Consider the following 16,335-nt stretch of genomic DNA (forward strand, 5'->3'; position numbering starts at 1 on the left):
AAAGATGAGTAGCATCTGCATCTCCAACTCCAACTCAAATAAGAGCGTTTCTTCTGGGTTTTGCTGGGGTGTTATCACCTATGTCTTGATCTCTAGTTCTTTTTTCTTTTTTTTTTTAAAAAAGCTTGATCTATAGTTTTAGGACTATATATGTTTTCTGGGTTCACTTTTCAGACACAGTGCACGTAGTCGTTGTTGGTCTGCATGCCTGAATGTGTGGATGTTGCCGAGGTAGGGGGGCAGTGCAACCCACATGACTCGAAACGACGGATACAAGTCGCCACGATTTTTTCTGTTTTCAAAAGCTGCAGAGCTGCCAGTCTGCTTCTGGATGACACAAGGCAGAGATGCAAGAAGAGCCTGAATACGTGCGGCCAATGGGCTCACTGTGCTACGGCAATGCATCCTGTCAGACTAGGCCCATGGCACTGCTCCATTTCCTTTTTTGTTTTTAGAGTTTGCTCCATTTGCGAAAGTACCATTCTTCTTCTTTTTTTTCCTTATAAGATTTTTTTAGGAAAAATTTCCTTATAAGATGGTAAATAGATCCATCATGTGCCGAAAGGCTCGGTCCATAATAAGACGGCCCATCAAATGCCAAAAGGCTCATCACGTGAAGAAAGGTTCTGTCCATATAGGATGGCCCATCATGTGCCGAAAGGCTCGGTCCATAATAAGACGGCCCATCAAGTGCCAAAAGGCTCGGTCCATAGGACCGCTCTCGGCTCATCATGCACAATTGCAATTGTAATGGGCCTCAAAAGTAACTGTAGGAGGGTCCTTTCACTTTGGACACCAGGACAAGAACGGCGCACAATTTTTTTGATTACCCCTGATCCTGAATCAAGGACCCCATATAGAACGCCGCATGTGCTGCCACAACGGCTCTGCCCTGTGGGCAGCTCGCAGTTGCAATGGCAGTCCCCGAGCAGTAAATGATGGCAGGTGCCACGCATCAGCAACAACCGCTGCTGTATACAACAGTACTAGTGACCAAGGGAGTATAAATTCGGTAGCCCTGCCGCCGGCAGCAGCGGCTGCCGGCGTCGACAGTGCCACAGTGGTCGTCGATACATCGCTTTCCCGCACGTTTATTGCCATACTACTACGTACACAAACACCTCGGATCACTTCACATCATTTACATACAGGTCCCAGAGACTTTTTATGGCTACTCTGCGCTGACAGATGACGACAGGTAGCAGCATCCCAACACCAGAAAAAGGAGAAGAAAAAACTCGATCAAACCGGAGAAGAAGACCACATCCATGGCGCGCTATGGTTCCATACTTGTGGGTGGGGGGTGGGATTAAAACCTAGAAAGAGGCCGGAGGCAAAGCGGGGGCCTGTGTTCCTAGACTGAATGTAACTGAAGAGGCTGAGAGCGCCGGCCGATCATCACTTCCCCCCCTTGCCGCTGCCGTACAACCGGAAGAGGTTGAAGGCGGAGACGAGCGAGATGCCCACCATGTTGAGGCTCGCCGCGACGGCGCAGGCCACGGCGCCCCCCGCCTGCGCGCAGAACCGCTTGTAGAGGTGGCACGTCTTCATCCACTGGAACTGCGTGTTGCCGTACTTGCCGATCATCGCCGCCTCCATCGCCACCGCCACCGCCGAGATCGTGAAGTACGCCATCGCCTGCATCCATGCCACCACCCAGGTTGTTCACAGAACGAAAGAGATGCTTGCTGCTGACACGGTTTAGGGCAACAACGTCGACAGGCATTATCATCAGAACAAAGGACTGCTGCCGGCAGTTTAGTGCGAGACAGGCATTAGAACGATCTAGAGCTTGGCATGACGCCATGTGCAGTGGTGTGGTGCCTCTGATCTGTGGTCTCGCCAACTACTACCTGCTAACGCTACCCATCGCTGTGGTTAGTTCTTGAATCTTGATTGTACTGCACTGCGGATGCTGCTGCATTCAGGCAGCAAAATGCACATGCCTGGTATACTTGACAGTGAGCCAGGATGGTCACACTCTGTATCCCAACATTTGCTACCCTTGGAACATGCTAAACTATACTAGGCCTTTCGAATGGAATGTGCTAAACCATAGCTCAGGTTTTGATTTGTGATATGTGACCTGCTGTGAAACGTACGTCTTGACTCAAATGCAGAGCTACACATGCAGGTGATTTGCCAGGAAGGCAGGAAGCATATGACATGGCGATATATAATATCCTAATCAGCAATTTCCGGCCACACGAAAGGTGCCCTGTATGCTATAAATGCAAAATTAAGGGGACAATTAATGCCGCCTTTTACTTGGCCTCTCTTCATTTATAGGTCAAAGATCTCCCTAAAAGAATGTCATGTTGACGGTTTGCAGACCAAACTCCTTGACAAGCATACTAAGGAAGTGTTTTTTCCCCCTTTTTTTTAGATAATAATGGAAGTGTTTTTCCTATCAACAATTGACACGTCCAGCACACAAAATTACTCCTACATGGTGTTTTTCTTATCTCCTTTTTTTTCAGTCTGCTATATGAATATGACTGTTTGCTCGTCAGAGCGCAGGGACTATTTGCTCATCACGAGTAATCGACTATTTATCCTAAGAGCTAGCTAGCACTAGTCCTAACCTTACTGTAGGCTCAGCGAAAACTTTGGGTAAAAGTCTACTCATGTCTCCATCACGTCTCGTATGCACAGTACAAAAGATGTTGAGAGCTCATGGGCTACAGAACAGCAGCATCTACACTCATAAAGTTTAGAAAATATAACCACTTGATGGTGACAAATAACACACATGCAAGAACATAGAGACAGCGACCAGAAACTATAAAAGCCGCTCGTGATAATTATAAATACTTGCCTGATCGCAGGAGAAGATAGCCCATGCCATGGGCCTGCTGATGAGGACGCCACCTGTCAGGATGCTCATCAAGCACCTCGCCCCCTGGAGCAGGCTATAACACGCTGCCATCCCGTTTGCTATCACCAAAAATCTGCAAATCAGAGAACAGCAGGCTTTAGCAACAATTCTGCCTCTTCTTTTTTCCAGATTTACGCTCTGGAGGAAATCATCCGTGATTCGTATCATTGGTTCCGAGGACTGGGGTGAAAAAAAAAATCGTATCCTGAGGACTTTTCTCACTTCCATGCATGTGTCCCTATAATGAAAAATCACCTACTTTGTGGGCATGGTTAGCTCTTCAGGGTGTCAGTACTTTGAATGTTTACACGATCCCATGCTACTGCATCATGAAGATGGTCCTCCTTGCAGCTGTAAATGTGCACAGCACCGAGGACCGGCTATAACTAAAGTGATCGAGAACAGATTGCAATAGTCTGCTAGTACCATGATTATGTCGTTTATTTTATACTAATTACGCATCACTGTTGATTGCCCAGCATACTAGTAAATCATAGTGATCATGGACTACTGTATGGCTTGCAATTTTTTCTCCTATCAAAGTGATACTGACGCTACTGTTTTCCCCATGCCATGTTCAAATAAAGCTGTGGGAATTGAACAGCCAAGAATTTGGTCAGACCTAAGATGGTTGACTTAGAGGATAAACTTAAAAATATTAGCACTGTTTCTAACAAAAAAATATTAACAGACGCTAGCAGTCATAGAAATTATTATTCTTCGAGAAAAAGATCACTCTGGGGGTACCATAAGAAAAACTGAAAAGAGTGAATAATGTAGCAGTGGAATATTGGGAGAACTATTGGCATGTGAAACAAAATTGAAATTCCAGATGTGCCGGAACCGTGCTGGTAGGCGGGAAGTAGGTCGCATTCATGCAGCGGCCATGAATGATCTAGTAACCACTAACACTGCTGCATCGGGTAGCCTAGCCACACAACGTGGTAGTTGCCAATCGTTACTACGCCTCACAGTGAAAAACTCATCCAGAACGCCACCACGCTTCCACCAGAGTAACAGGAAAGGAGAAGCTCACACTGCGAGTCTGCGAATGTGATGCCTACAAGGACAGGACTCAGGACAGGCAGCGCGCGCCATGAAAGCAGCTGCTACTCTGGGCACGACACCACGGCCTCCTTCCAAGCGAACCACGGCCGGGCCTGCCCGTGCGCGGCCACCGGTGAAGAAGGCTTCCCCCGTGCAGCCACGGCGCCGGCGGGACTGTGGCAGATGGACGCATGGGTCCTCGCCGAAGCGGCAGGGAAATAACAATAAACCTACCCAACTGTGCGTGCCCCGCCAGCAGCTTTAAGCGGCTGCTTCCTCTGCGCCGCCGTACTGTACGTGTGGTTGTCCGTTGGGCTAGCCATTAAGGCTGCCCGCACTGGGCTCTGTAAACCAAACGGTATATCTTATACAGATCGTTTTACCAAAAAAAAACGCTGCAGCGGGGGTCTCTATCGCGCGCGCTATGCTTGCGGACGCGGAGCGGCGCGGCAAATCGAGCGTAGGTAGCGGCCGCTCGCTACGCCGCCACCGTGGCGCGGGTCCCGCGCCGCCCAATAGCCTCGCGCGGTCGAGGCCCGCCGAGCGAGGGAGAGAGAAGGGGTGCCGCGCGGTCGAGGCCCGCCGAGCTCCGGTCCGGCGAGGCTTGCTGCCAAGCCATGGCTCCGCTCCGCCTGCGCTAACGCGGGGCTCGTGGCCGCGGCCTCCGCCGTGGGGCCGAGCACCGGGCCGTGGCCGCCGCCATGGCCACCGCCGCCATAGGCGAGGAGCAGACCGAGCGGCGGCCGGGGAGGGAAGGGAGGGAGGCGCCGGCGTGCTCGAGGTGGGAAGAGAGGCGCCGGCGCGCGAGGGAGCGCTGGCTCCGGCATGATCGGCGTGCTCGGCGTGGGGAGGGAGGAGAGCGCGCCGCCGCAGCCGGCCCCGCATGAGGGAGGAGGGCGCCGCCGCAGCCGGCCCCGCAGGAGGGAGGTCTCCGCCGGCAGGCTTGGCCGCTCGGGGTGGGTGCCGCCGGTGAGGGATGAGGTGGGATGAGACGGGGGTGCCGCGAGGCCACGGGCTCTCCGCGAGGCCGCCGCCGGGGACGGGGCCACGCCCCTCACCTCTCGCACCCTGCAGGCCCGCCGCGCCCTCGCCGCCATCCAGCCGGGGAGAGAGGGGGGAGGGGGATGGGCGGAGGACGGCGCCGCCCCGAGCTCCGTGGGGCCGCCGCAATCCCGAGCTCGGCGCCGGAGAGGAGGAAGGCGCGACGCGGAGGCGGAGGAGTCGAGGAGAGGCACCGGCGTGGCCGCATGGGAGGATGGGGGAGAGAGAGAGGAGTGAGGGAGGGCAGCTGGAGCTCGCCCTTGCCCGCGGCGCCATCGGGGGCTGCCGGACGAGCAGTGGAGGGAGGGAGGAGAGTGAGGGCGGAGAGGGAGGGGCGGTGGCGGTGGCGGAGAGGGAAGGAAGGGGGCGGAAGGCCGACGGGGAGAAGAGATGGGGATGAGAGAGAAAAATGGGGAGAGAGTGGAAAAAAATTGAAATGTGGGTCCCAAGGCGTGGTGGTTGATATAGAGAGGAGATATAGAGAGTGGATGGGTGCGGAAGAACGGAATATAGAGCAGAGAATCTTGATGACCAGAACAAAATATTATGTTTAGAGAACGACGAGTGCGGAGAGCCTAAATCTCCCTCAACCCCTCCACGACTGCGCAACCAAATCTGATGCCACGCAGTTTTTGTGGCGCGTTCAGGAAATGGCGTGCTCTACATGGCCAGAAACAGATTAAGGAAGCTTTCCTCACTTGCATAGTGGCCATCAGTCGACGCGTGCCTTGTGATGGAAGCGAGATACCAACACTCCTAGCCTACTATTGTTAGTGGATGGAACAAATTAAAATCACAGCCATGTTTAGTTTTAAAAAAAATTTATAGTACCCATTACATCGAATCTTCGAATATATACATGAAACAATAGATTCAGTTAAAAAATAACTCATTACACACATATGCATGGAACATTAGATTCAGTTAAAAAATAACTCATTACACAATTTAACTGTAAACGACGAGACAAATTTTTTAAACCTAATTAGTCCATAATTAAATATTAATGGTCAAATAACAACAAAATGCTACATTACCAAAACCCCAAAATTTTGGCACTGAACAAGACCTAATTTGGCCGCTGGAAAAGGAATATATATCACTGTGCTTGGATTTGTGACATGTGACCATGCGACCTTAATTGTGGAGAACTTTGCGCAAAAAAACATAGAAAGACAATTATTAACAATTAACAAAAAAATAGCTTGCTACTGTTGCATGGAGCCCATGACATGCATCATCGGGAGCACATAATGAATGGTAGATGGAAGGGAATGAAGGGGCCGCGGAATGGAAGGTCGAGCAAGGGGGATTGACGACGGATCGGAGGTGCTTACGCTAGGGACTGCATGTCGGTGTACCGGGCCTCCTTCTTGACGGAGAAGAAGACTTGGGTCTGGCGGTCGGCGCCCAGCAGCGCCGCGGCGAGCACCGCGAGCCCGCACGCCGCGCACCGCAGGAACAGCTCCGCGGCGCGCACCCGCCGCTCCAGCGCCGCCGGCACGCGCCCCGCTTGGCCGTAGTAGCACACCGGCACGTTGCCGGGGCTGACGCCGTTGCCGGCCGCCGCTCCGCCTTGGCTCATGGCTGATCGATCTCCCGCGGGCTGCCACTGGAGCGGGGGAGAGTGGAAGCTGGAGCGAGCGGGTCGGGGAGGGGCGGAGCGGAGCGGAGTGAGCTGAGCTGCGCGGTGTACGCTGCGGGAGGACGCGGCGTTTAAAAGCACAGAGCGGAGGCCGAGGAGCGTAAATGTGCAGGGTCTTAGCTAGATGCACTCCACCAACCCGGCAGCATGCTTGGGTAGCCGTCCGGTTGAGAAATTAATGGGTGGGGTGAAAGTGAAACATTGACGTGTTTTTCATGTTTTGATTTGACTCCATCTTTTTAGCAAATCCACGGAATGCCACATGATTTTCAGCTGAACACCTAAAGTTATTTAGTTGCGCATGAAGTGAATTTATTCAGTGCAGAAAACTGAATTAAAAAGGTGGCAAATGTTTGTCACCATTTTGTTCACGTCTATTGGATCCTACCCGCGACGTTAACGCTTGACTTGTCCGCCCGTCTTTGTCTTGTCCTCCCACAATGAAACAAGACGTCAATTATTCGTGTACTTCTCCGGTCCTCTCCTGTATATGTATGCGAGCAAGTGTTGTCTTTTCCAGATAAACAAGTTTTTATCGATATCAACACAATTACAACGATGTGAAACCAAGTGTTATCTATATCTACCTGTCGGTACGCTGTAGCAGGGATACCCAATCCTACTGCAGCAAGACAGGACTCGCGTAGTCATCAATAACTACGCCATAAGGGGCGGAGCAGCCGGGCCCCACGGGTCAGGCTCTTACCTCACCGGGCCAACAGCCCCGGACCCGCTCCCCGCTCTGGGACGGGTCCGGTGACGCCACGTGTCCCAGAGGGGGAAGCTCCGCGCCAACAGCCGGGGCTCGGACCCCCTGGACCTCCCATGCGCGTAGAACCAACATACCGCCGGGGCGGGGTCCGGAGGCGCCACGTGTCCCGCAGGCGCAGGCGCGGGCGCGAGTCTTCCGCTGCATTTAATGCGTGTGGTTGAGGCGTGCTCTGCCGCCGCGGCACGCGGGGCAGCCTTTGTCAGGCCTCACTGTAGACCGCATATTACCGAGGTACACGGTGCAGCCGCATGCGCCACATCCGCGCAGTGCCCGTCTGCCGCGTTAAATGGATACGACGGCACGGCACCTTTTCATCATACCGCATACGCCGCAAGCTACACGGCCGTTCAGCTATGTCGGCAAGAGTCAGGGCGCCCGTCGAGGGCCCCCTCACATGCTGCGAGCGGCGGAGCGCTGGCGGCAGCCAGGGAGTTGCTTCGCAACCCTCCGGCTGCTTCAGTCTCGCCAGACGCCCTGAGGCAGTGGCGGGACGACGTTGACCGTCTCCTCCATCTGGCTCAGGCCTCTCCCAGTTCCGCAAGGACTGGTCAACGACCTCCGCCTGGCAATGCGGTGGTACCCTACCACCGGCGCCAGGGAGGTACGTCGGCGTCCGTGCGCTCCCCCACGGTAAGGGGTGCACGAACAGAAGACCTGCGGGCGGAGCTCAACCGCATGCGCGCGGGTGAGGACGCCCGCATCTCCGTGGAAAGGGCGTGAGAACGCCGCCTCAACGTCAAGGGTCGCAACCTCAACGCCGACTTGGATGCAGCGGCACCCAAGCCTCCGGGAAACGCCCGGATACAGGCGGGCACCCCGGTGGCTGGGGTGGGTTGCGCTGCGCTGGCGGATCACCTCCGCACGGTGGCATGGCCGTCCAAGTTCCGCCCGCACCTGCCGGAGAAGTACGACGATACCACTAATGCGTCGGAATTCCTGCGGGTGTACTTTACCGCCATCACAGTAGCTGGTGGTAACGACGCTGTCATGGCGAGCTACTTTCATGTAGCCTTGACTGGGCCAGCCCGGACTTGGCTCATGAACCTCACTCATGGGACGATTCAGTCCTGGGAGAAGCTCTGTGCGAGGTTCACTGCGAACTTCGCCAGTGCATACCAGCAGCATAGTGTGGAGGCTCACCTCCACGCCGTGAGGCAGAAACCCGGAGAGACGCTCCGGGCATTCATCTCACGCTTCACCAAGGTACGGGGTACCATTCCTCGTATCTCTGACGCATTTATCATTACTGCTTTCCGTCAGGGGGTACGTGATGAGAAGACGCTCGAGAAACTGGCGACACACGAGGTGGAAAGCGTTACCACGCTTTTCTCCCTAGTTGACAAGTGTGCCAGGGCCGCTGAGGGCCATGCATGGCACTCAGCCCCCCAAGATGGAGACGCCAAGGCTGGTGGCTCCGGGGCTACCGTCTAGGGCGGTGGCAAGAAAAAGAAGAACAAGAACCGGAGTCGTGGGGAGCCACATCCCGGCGGTCCAGTCGCTGCAGCAACGGCACCAGCTGTTGCGGCAGCGGCTGGGGGCCAGAATGCGCATGGCAAGCGCCCGCGCCCGCAAGGTGGCAACGGAGGTCCATGCCCAGTTCATCCCACCGCTCGCCACAGCGCCGCTGACTGCCGCGAGATCCAGAAACTCGCGAAGCGGGTCAGTGGGCGGTGTGAGCAGGCCTCCAAGGACGGCTCACCCCCTCCTCGCCAGCGGTCTGGCAAGGAGAAAGACTCCGACAGCGAGACCGTTGCCGGGGAGAAGGAGCTGGGGTACCAATCCCCCTCTCGGGAGCTGAAGGGCGTTTACAGCCACGACAACTTCGACTCCGACAACGAGGAGCACCACAAGAAGCTGTACGTAATGTATGGCAGAAGCTAGGAGCTTGTCTACCGGCGGGACGTGAAGACCCTTCACCGAGAGGTCCTTTCGGCGAAGCCGGGGGTCCCGAAGGCGGCGCCGCACCACAGGTGGAGGAACACCACCATCTCTTTCGGGCCATCTGACTTCCCGGAGAACATGGCCGGGGCAGGTGTACTACCTCTAGTCACCGCCCCTGTCATAGCCAACATCAGGCTCTATCACGTGCTGATTGACGGTGGGGCTGGCCTCAACGTCATCAGCTATGCAGCGTTCAAGCAGCTGCAGATCCCGGAGTCCAAGCTGACTCCCTCTCGCCCATTCTCCGGAGTAGGCCCACATCTGGTGTTCCCTCTGGGGAGCATCACTCTGCCGGTCACGTTCGGGATAGAGCAGAACTTCCGCACAGAGAGCGTCCAGTTCGATGTTGCGGAGGTGAACCTCCCGTTCATTGCCATCATTGGCAGGCCGGCTCTCTACCGCTTCATGGCCATTGCCCATTACGGGTATTTGGTCCTGAAGATGCATTCCCCTACCGGTGTCCTCACCGTGCGGGGTGACCGCACCGCTGCCGTCGCTGCAGTTGACAAACTGCATGCTCTGCCGGGAGAGGCTGCACGTTCCGAGGAGGACCCATCCACCTCGCGAGCCAGCTGATTCGGACAATGTTTTAGTGAAGACCGTGAAGATCAGAGCGGACTCCTCCAGGACCACCCGCATCGCGGGAAACCTGGAGGAGAAATAGGAAGACGCGCTCATCACTTTCCTCCGGGCAAATATGGACGTGTTCGCCTGGGAACCGTCATAGATGCCCGGGATCCCCAGTGAAGTGATCGAGCACCATCTGAGGATCTACCCCGACGCCACGCCGGTACGCCAGAAACCTCGGAAGCAGTCCGTGGAGCGGCATAACTTCATTAGTGAAGAAGTCTGCAAGCTGTTACACGCTGGCTTCATCGAGGAGGTCCACCACCTCGAGTGGTTGGCCAACCCGGTCGTCGTCCCAAAGGCCAACAGGAAGCTTCGGATGTGCATCGACTACACCAGCCTCAACAAGGCATGTCCTAGAGACCCCTATCCTCTTCCACGTATCGATCAGATTGTGGACTCCACCTCCGGGTGTGACCTTTTATCTTTCCTAGATGCATACTCTGGTTTCCACCAGATTCAGATGTCTACAGAGGATAGGAAACATACTGCTTTTGTAACAGTGGATGGACTTTATTGCTATATTGTCATGCCTTATGGTCTGCAGAATGACTTACCAACGTTTGTACGAGCTATGAACAAAACTTTCTGTAATCTAATTAGAGATATAGTTGAGGTGCATGTCGATGATATTGTAGTCAAGACTAAGGTAGGGTCAATGCTAGTTGAGGACCTGTCCCTCGTCTTCGACCGACTGCGCGCCACGCGCACGAAGCTGAATCCCGAGAAGTGCATTTTCGGCGTCTCGGCAGGGAAGCTGCTGGGTTTCTTGGCCTCACATCGAGCCATCGAGTCAAACCCAGCCAAGATCAAGGCGATCGATGCGATGAGGCCTCCTGGCCGCATTAAGGATGTCCAGAAGCTTACTGGATCTCTGGCCGCTCTTAGCCGCTTCATTTCGAGGCTGGCTGAGAGGGCCCTCCCCTTCTTCAAGCTATTGAGGAGGTCCGGTCCTTTCTCTTGGACTGAAGAGGCTGAACAAGCCTTCCAGGAGCTGAAGCAGCACCTCACCTCACTACCAGTATTGGTGGCTCCAGAGCCAGGTGAGACGTTATTTTTGTATCTTGCTGCGTCTGCAGAAGCGGTCAGCATGGTGCTAGTCGCCGAGAGGACAGAGCAAGCTCGCCAGGGGGACACCATGGTCTCCCCGGCCAAGGATGGTGAGCCGGACCACGGACATGGGGTCCGGCAGCCACTCCTCGGTCTGAAGGTCCGGACCCCGGACAAGGGGGTCTGGAGGAGCCTCGACCCTATGGGAAACCAGAACCGCTGGGGGCCCAAGGACCTGACGTGGTGGGCAAGGGCGAGCCGGACCCGATGGCCAGGGTCCGAACCATCCAGAAGCTAGTCTACTACATCAGCGAAGTCCTCCACGAGGCAAAGGCCAGGTATCTTGAGACGCATAAGCTTATCTATGCCATACTTATTGCGTCCAGGAAACTGCGCCACTATTTTCAGGCACACAGAGTTGTCGTAGTGAACTCTTACCCGCTGAGAGCGATACTGCACAACTCCAACGCCACGGGCAACATCGCCAAGTGGGCAGTAGAGTTGGCTGAGTTCCAGCTGGACTTCCAGCCCAGTCATGTAGTCAAAAGCCAAATCTTGGCTAATTTCATAGCAGAATGGGCTCCTTCCCCAAGCAATTCTGGGGGTCCGGACCTCAACGCCGGACCCTCGGAGCCGGAAGTCAGGACGCCAGTCTTCACCGAGCCCCACTGGACACTCTTCTTCGACAGGTCTGTCCGCAAACAGTGGGCTGGAGCTGGTGTGGTCCTCATCGACCCAAATGGAGATAAGCTAAAGTACATGGTGCACCTTGAGTTCAAGGCCACCAACAACATGGCAGAGTACGAAGCTTTGATCTTTGGCCTGACACAAGCCCTGTCTCTGGGGGTCTGGCAGCTCCTGGTGAAGGGAGATTATCAGCTAATCATCAAGCAAGTCCGGGGGGATTGCAGCTGCAACAATCCCCAGCTCGCGGCATACCTCATTTACGTGAGGAAGCTCGAGAAGGACTTCGACGCCTTGGAACTGCAACATGTTCCCCGTGAATTCAACTTAGCAGCAGATGATCTCTCCGCGAGAGCATCTACCTGGGCATCCGTGCCCGAGGGCGTCTTCGAAAGACGGTTGCTGAGACCTACCGCCCAGCTTGCCGAACTTGGTGAAGGGGATCAAGCTAGCACCTCGAAGCTAGCGGTCCCGGCGGCATTCCATCTGTGGTGCCCGCCCTGAGTTGTGTGCTCTGTTGAGGACCCTGGAGACCTCATAGAGCCACTCCCACCTGCTCAGGGAGGTCCCGATGTATGGATCTCCGAGATCCGAGACTACCTGAAAGACAATATCCTTCCTGATGACGATGTGTCCGCTGAGCGCATAGTACGATTGGCTAAACGCTACGCGGTGGTAGAAGGGGATCTCTACCACCGTGGCGCCAATGGTATCCTCATGCGGTGCATTTCCCAGGGAGAGGGCCGCGAGTTACTCGCGGAGATCCATGGAGGCGAGTGTGGAAGTCATTCCTCATCTTGCACGCTTGTTGGTAAGGCCTTTCGGCATGGCTTCTACTGGCCGACAGCACTCCAGGATGCGGCTGAGCTGGTAAGGTCCTTCAAAGCATGCCAGTTCCATGCAAAGCAAATACACACACCGGCTCAAGCTCTACAAATGATCCCACCCTCATGGCCATTCGCCGTATGGGGCATGGATATCCTGGGGTCGTTCCCCCGGGCCGTCGGCGTGTACCGGTTCCTCTACGTCGCCATTGACAAATTCACAAAATGGCCGGAGGTTACCCCTGTGGCGAACATCACCAAAAAATCAGCAGTCGCATTCCTCAAGTCCATTGTGTGCAGATTGGCGTCCCAAGCCGCATCATCGCGGACAACGGGACCCAATTCAAAAGCAGACTCTTCCAAGAGTACTGCGAGGACATCGGCATCCAGCTATGTTTTGCGTCCGTGGCACATCCCCGCAGCAATGGATAGGTCGAGAGAGCGAATGCAGAGGTCCTTAGGGGACTCAAGACCCGCACCTATAACTGCTTGAAGAAGCATGGTGCAAAATGGGTTGATGAGCTTCCGTGCGTACTATGGGGCAACCGGACCACACCCAGCCGAGCCACCGGGGAGACCCCATTCTTCCTGGTCTACGGGGCTGAAGCATGCCTTCCCCTGGAAATTCACTTGGGCTCACCACGGGTCTAGGCTTTTGACGAATACATGCAGGAACAACTGCGGCGTGATGATGTGGACTCCATTGACGAACGAAGGTGGTGAGCAGCAATCCGAAATGCACGATACAACCAGGCGCTCTGGCGCTATCATCAACGGTTCGTGCAGGGAGCTCTGGGCAGGGGACCTCGTCCTAAGGCGGATTCTGAACCGAGCAGGGCTCCACAAACTCTCCCCCAGCTGGGAGGTTCCCTTCAAGGTTACAGAAGTATGCCGGCCCGGATGCGTTCACCTTGCCACAGAAGAAAGGGTGCCGCTACCCAACCCTTGGAACATAGAGCATCTGCGTAAGTTTTACACTTAGGCAGAGCAGGAAAAATGATTTTTTTCCTTTGTAATAAGATAGAATTAGCGTGCGGTCCAAAGCGGTGGGGGTCCGTCCTCGTAAACCCGGCCTCTGGCATCCATCGCACCATCGGCTAGCATTAACGCGCGGCCCAGAGCGGTAGAGGTCCGCCCTCATAAACCCGGCCTCTGGCATCCATCGCGCAAGCCATGTATATCAAGTTGCAAAGGAAAAATTTGCCCCCAGTTCTGTCTTTGTGTCAAAATCTTATTTCGCATTTCGATTCTCGAGCTTTTGCCTTTCTAACCCCCGTGCGGACTTTCACTCTTGTCGCTACAGCTAAGATCTGTATTGAGTTGTCGTACTGCCGTACAGGTCCGGACCCCCTTCCTGCTGGAAGAGAGGTCTGGACCCCCTAGGGACCTACTCTGGAGAGGGGGTGCTTGTTTCCTGGGGTGGTCCGGAGTCCTGTGTAGCCGCATAGCCGGTTCCGTACCCAAAGCCTACACGCTCCACCACCCTGTAACGAGTGCTCTAGTACCTGGAGCAGGGTAATTAGGGGCCCGGACCTCGTTCTACCTCAAGGGTTAGCTTCCTAAGTCCTACACGGCAGTTCCAGCTCCATATCTCAAAGGATCGAATACAACAGGATGGCCTCACCCACTGCTAGAGAGGGGTCCGGAACGTCGGAGCCAGGTCCGGTAAAGTCGTGTTTATTTCCTGGAGTGGTCCAAAGCCCTGTGTAGCGCCTTAGCCTGGTTCCGTACCCTAAACCTACACACTCTACCACTCTGTAACAAGCATCGAGCTGCCTGGACCTGTGTATCCGGAGCCCTGGACCTCGTGCTAGCTTGGGGGACAGTCCAGAATAAGTCCCGCGGGTCTGCTACTAAGCTTTGACTTTGAGTGGTATGCAGGTTAGGCCTTGACTGGTGGTAGCTAGCCTTAAACCATTTAGCCTACCTACCAGGGGGTCCCGGCATCCGCTTTAAGGTTTCATGCAAATCGAGATCCAGTCTCAGTGGTAGACAGACTCAAAACAACTGAGCCTGTCTCCCAGGGGGCCCGGAGCGTTCGCTTTGAGCCAGACACCAAGGATCGATTCTGCATGTGTCAAACAGCTAAGTTGCAGTATCATTACTACCATCCCAGCGAGTTTGATTTTCCTCTCTGTAGTTTTTTCTGCTATACAGGGAATAAGTCGCTCGTTCGACTTGCAATTTATGCTAAACCAATGCCCAAGGACACTTTCTCAACCTCATACGGGGGTCCGGAGCGTCTTCTCGGCTCGGATGGCAGATAGGTTCTAACAACTGAACCTATCTACCAGGGGCCAGGGTGCCGGGGTGCTGCATACCGCAAAACAGAGCAACTAACAAACAGCTAAGTTGAAATTTTCTTCTATTAAAATTTCAACAAGTACAAAGTTTTTACATAACACAAAAAACAAAAGTTCGCCTGTTGTGATGGTCCAGCTCAGGAATCTGCAGGCTCCCGCTTGAAATAAGCAGCTACGAAGTCGACGACATCCGCACGCTTTCCCGAGTGGAGGCCTCCGTCTCCGCCACTGGACCATCGACGACGGGGGCTAGCGAGATGGCAGGGTGGTGGATCCGGAGGCAGGTCAAAATGTACTCCACCACCATCCGGCACAGCTCGCGGCCCTCAGCTTCAATGTGGCCGGCAACGATCGGCTCCAGGCGCCAGAGTCTATCTGAAGCAGAGTTCAGCACTGGGAGGGCTTCAGCAATTGAAGCTGGCGGCTCCGCCACATGGATTGGACTCATTCCAAGTGGCACCAGAGCTGAGCTTGCTTCGCTCGCCCAGTTGATGATTCGCTGGGCCCCCATGCGCTGGTCCTCCTGCAGCTTCCGGACTGCCTCCTGGACCGCCTCCTGCACCTGGGCATCCAGTGCCGCCTGAGCCGCCTCCAGCTGGCGGGCCTTCTCCTGGAGCGAGGCCTCTTTCCGCGCCGCTGACTCCTTCAGTTTCTTAAGACACTCGCGCTGGCGCGCAAGGGTCTTCTCCATGCTGGTGGTGAGGGATTCCCGCCAAGCAAGGGACTTCCTCTCCCCCTCGAGCTCTATCTCGGCAACAGTCTGCCGGCTGGCGGTCTCCTGCACCTCCTGGCACCATTGATGCGGGGACTCGGAGAGTTTCTTGAGCTCCAGCTTGCGAACCTCGAGTCCCTGCCTGCGAGACTCGAACTCGGATCGCTGGGCCGCGAGGCTGGCCTCCTCTTTGGCTATAGCCTCCTCCCGCAGCGCCAGGGCTCTCTCCCGTCTCGACACCGCGAACTCCCGGTCGAACACCTTCTGGAGCCCTTTCCTGTAGGACTCAAGGTTGGCCTCAAGCTCGGACCGGGCTGCGGCGGCACGGGAGGCTTCGGCCTTCATGCGCTCCTCCAGGCGGATATGCCAGTCGCCGAGGCACTGACGCTCGCTCTCTAGAGCTGCCCACTCCCGCCAGAATGTCGCCTCGGCGGTAGAGGTCGCCTCTTCTATCGTCCGCCGGACCTGGACCAGCACCCGGGGGAGGGGAACCGCATCCTCCTCTGGGGGACCCTGCAAGAGCCGCCTACCAGAGATCACCTCTAGCTCTTCATCTGCTGCAGGTTGGGAGCTGGGGGAGGGGATATCCGGCACAAACGTCGGGACCTCGGGTACCGAGGTGCTCGTCGTTACCGCGCCCGCTGTGCTCGCCGTCGCCAAGCCTGGTGTCGGCGCGACTGCCACCGTAGCCGGGGCCTCGGGGGCCACCGCGTCGTGCGTTGCTGCGCCCGGCACTGGCGCATCCGCCGCCGCCGCGTTGGGCGCCTTCGGGTTAGCGGAGGTCGCCGCACCTGAGCTCCCCACATCCGCC

At 55.7% G+C, this 16,335-nt stretch overlaps 1 protein-coding gene across 1 annotated transcript; it reads right to left on the reverse strand.

The window, feature by feature from the left end:
- Positions 1-1,061: 1,061 nt before the first annotated feature.
- LOC120646993 (CASP-like protein 2U2) lies at positions 1,062-6,755 on the reverse strand. Its single transcript, XM_039923571.1, has 3 exons — positions 6,304-6,755; positions 2,819-2,951; positions 1,062-1,638 (listed from the first exon to the last, which is right to left on the reverse strand). Exons 1-3 carry the CDS (start codon positions 6,549-6,551, stop codon positions 1,399-1,401), a joined length of 621 nt encoding a protein of 206 aa, XP_039779505.1. The 5' UTR covers positions 6,552-6,755; the 3' UTR covers positions 1,062-1,398.
- Between the last annotated feature and the right edge of the window lie 9,580 nt (positions 6,756-16,335).

The sequence above is a fragment of the Panicum virgatum genome, chromosome 9K (assembly GCF_016808335.1).
Source record: "Panicum virgatum strain AP13 chromosome 9K, P.virgatum_v5, whole genome shotgun sequence".
Classification (NCBI taxonomy): Eukaryota; Viridiplantae; Streptophyta; class Magnoliopsida; order Poales; family Poaceae; genus Panicum; species Panicum virgatum.

Coding starts and splice junctions, on each gene's coding strand:
- LOC120646993 (XM_039923571.1), bottom strand. CDS start 6,551: ATGAGCCAAGGCGGAGCGGCGGCCGGCAACGGCGTCAGCCCCGGCAAC. Junction 2,952..6,303: donor ACCGACATGCAGTCCCTAGC/GTAAGCACCTCC, acceptor TCTGATTTGCAG/ATTTTTGGTGATAGCAAACG. Junction 1,639..2,818: donor CTATCTTCTCCTGCGATCAG/GCAAGTATTTAT, acceptor GCATGGATGCAG/GCGATGGCGTACTTCACGAT.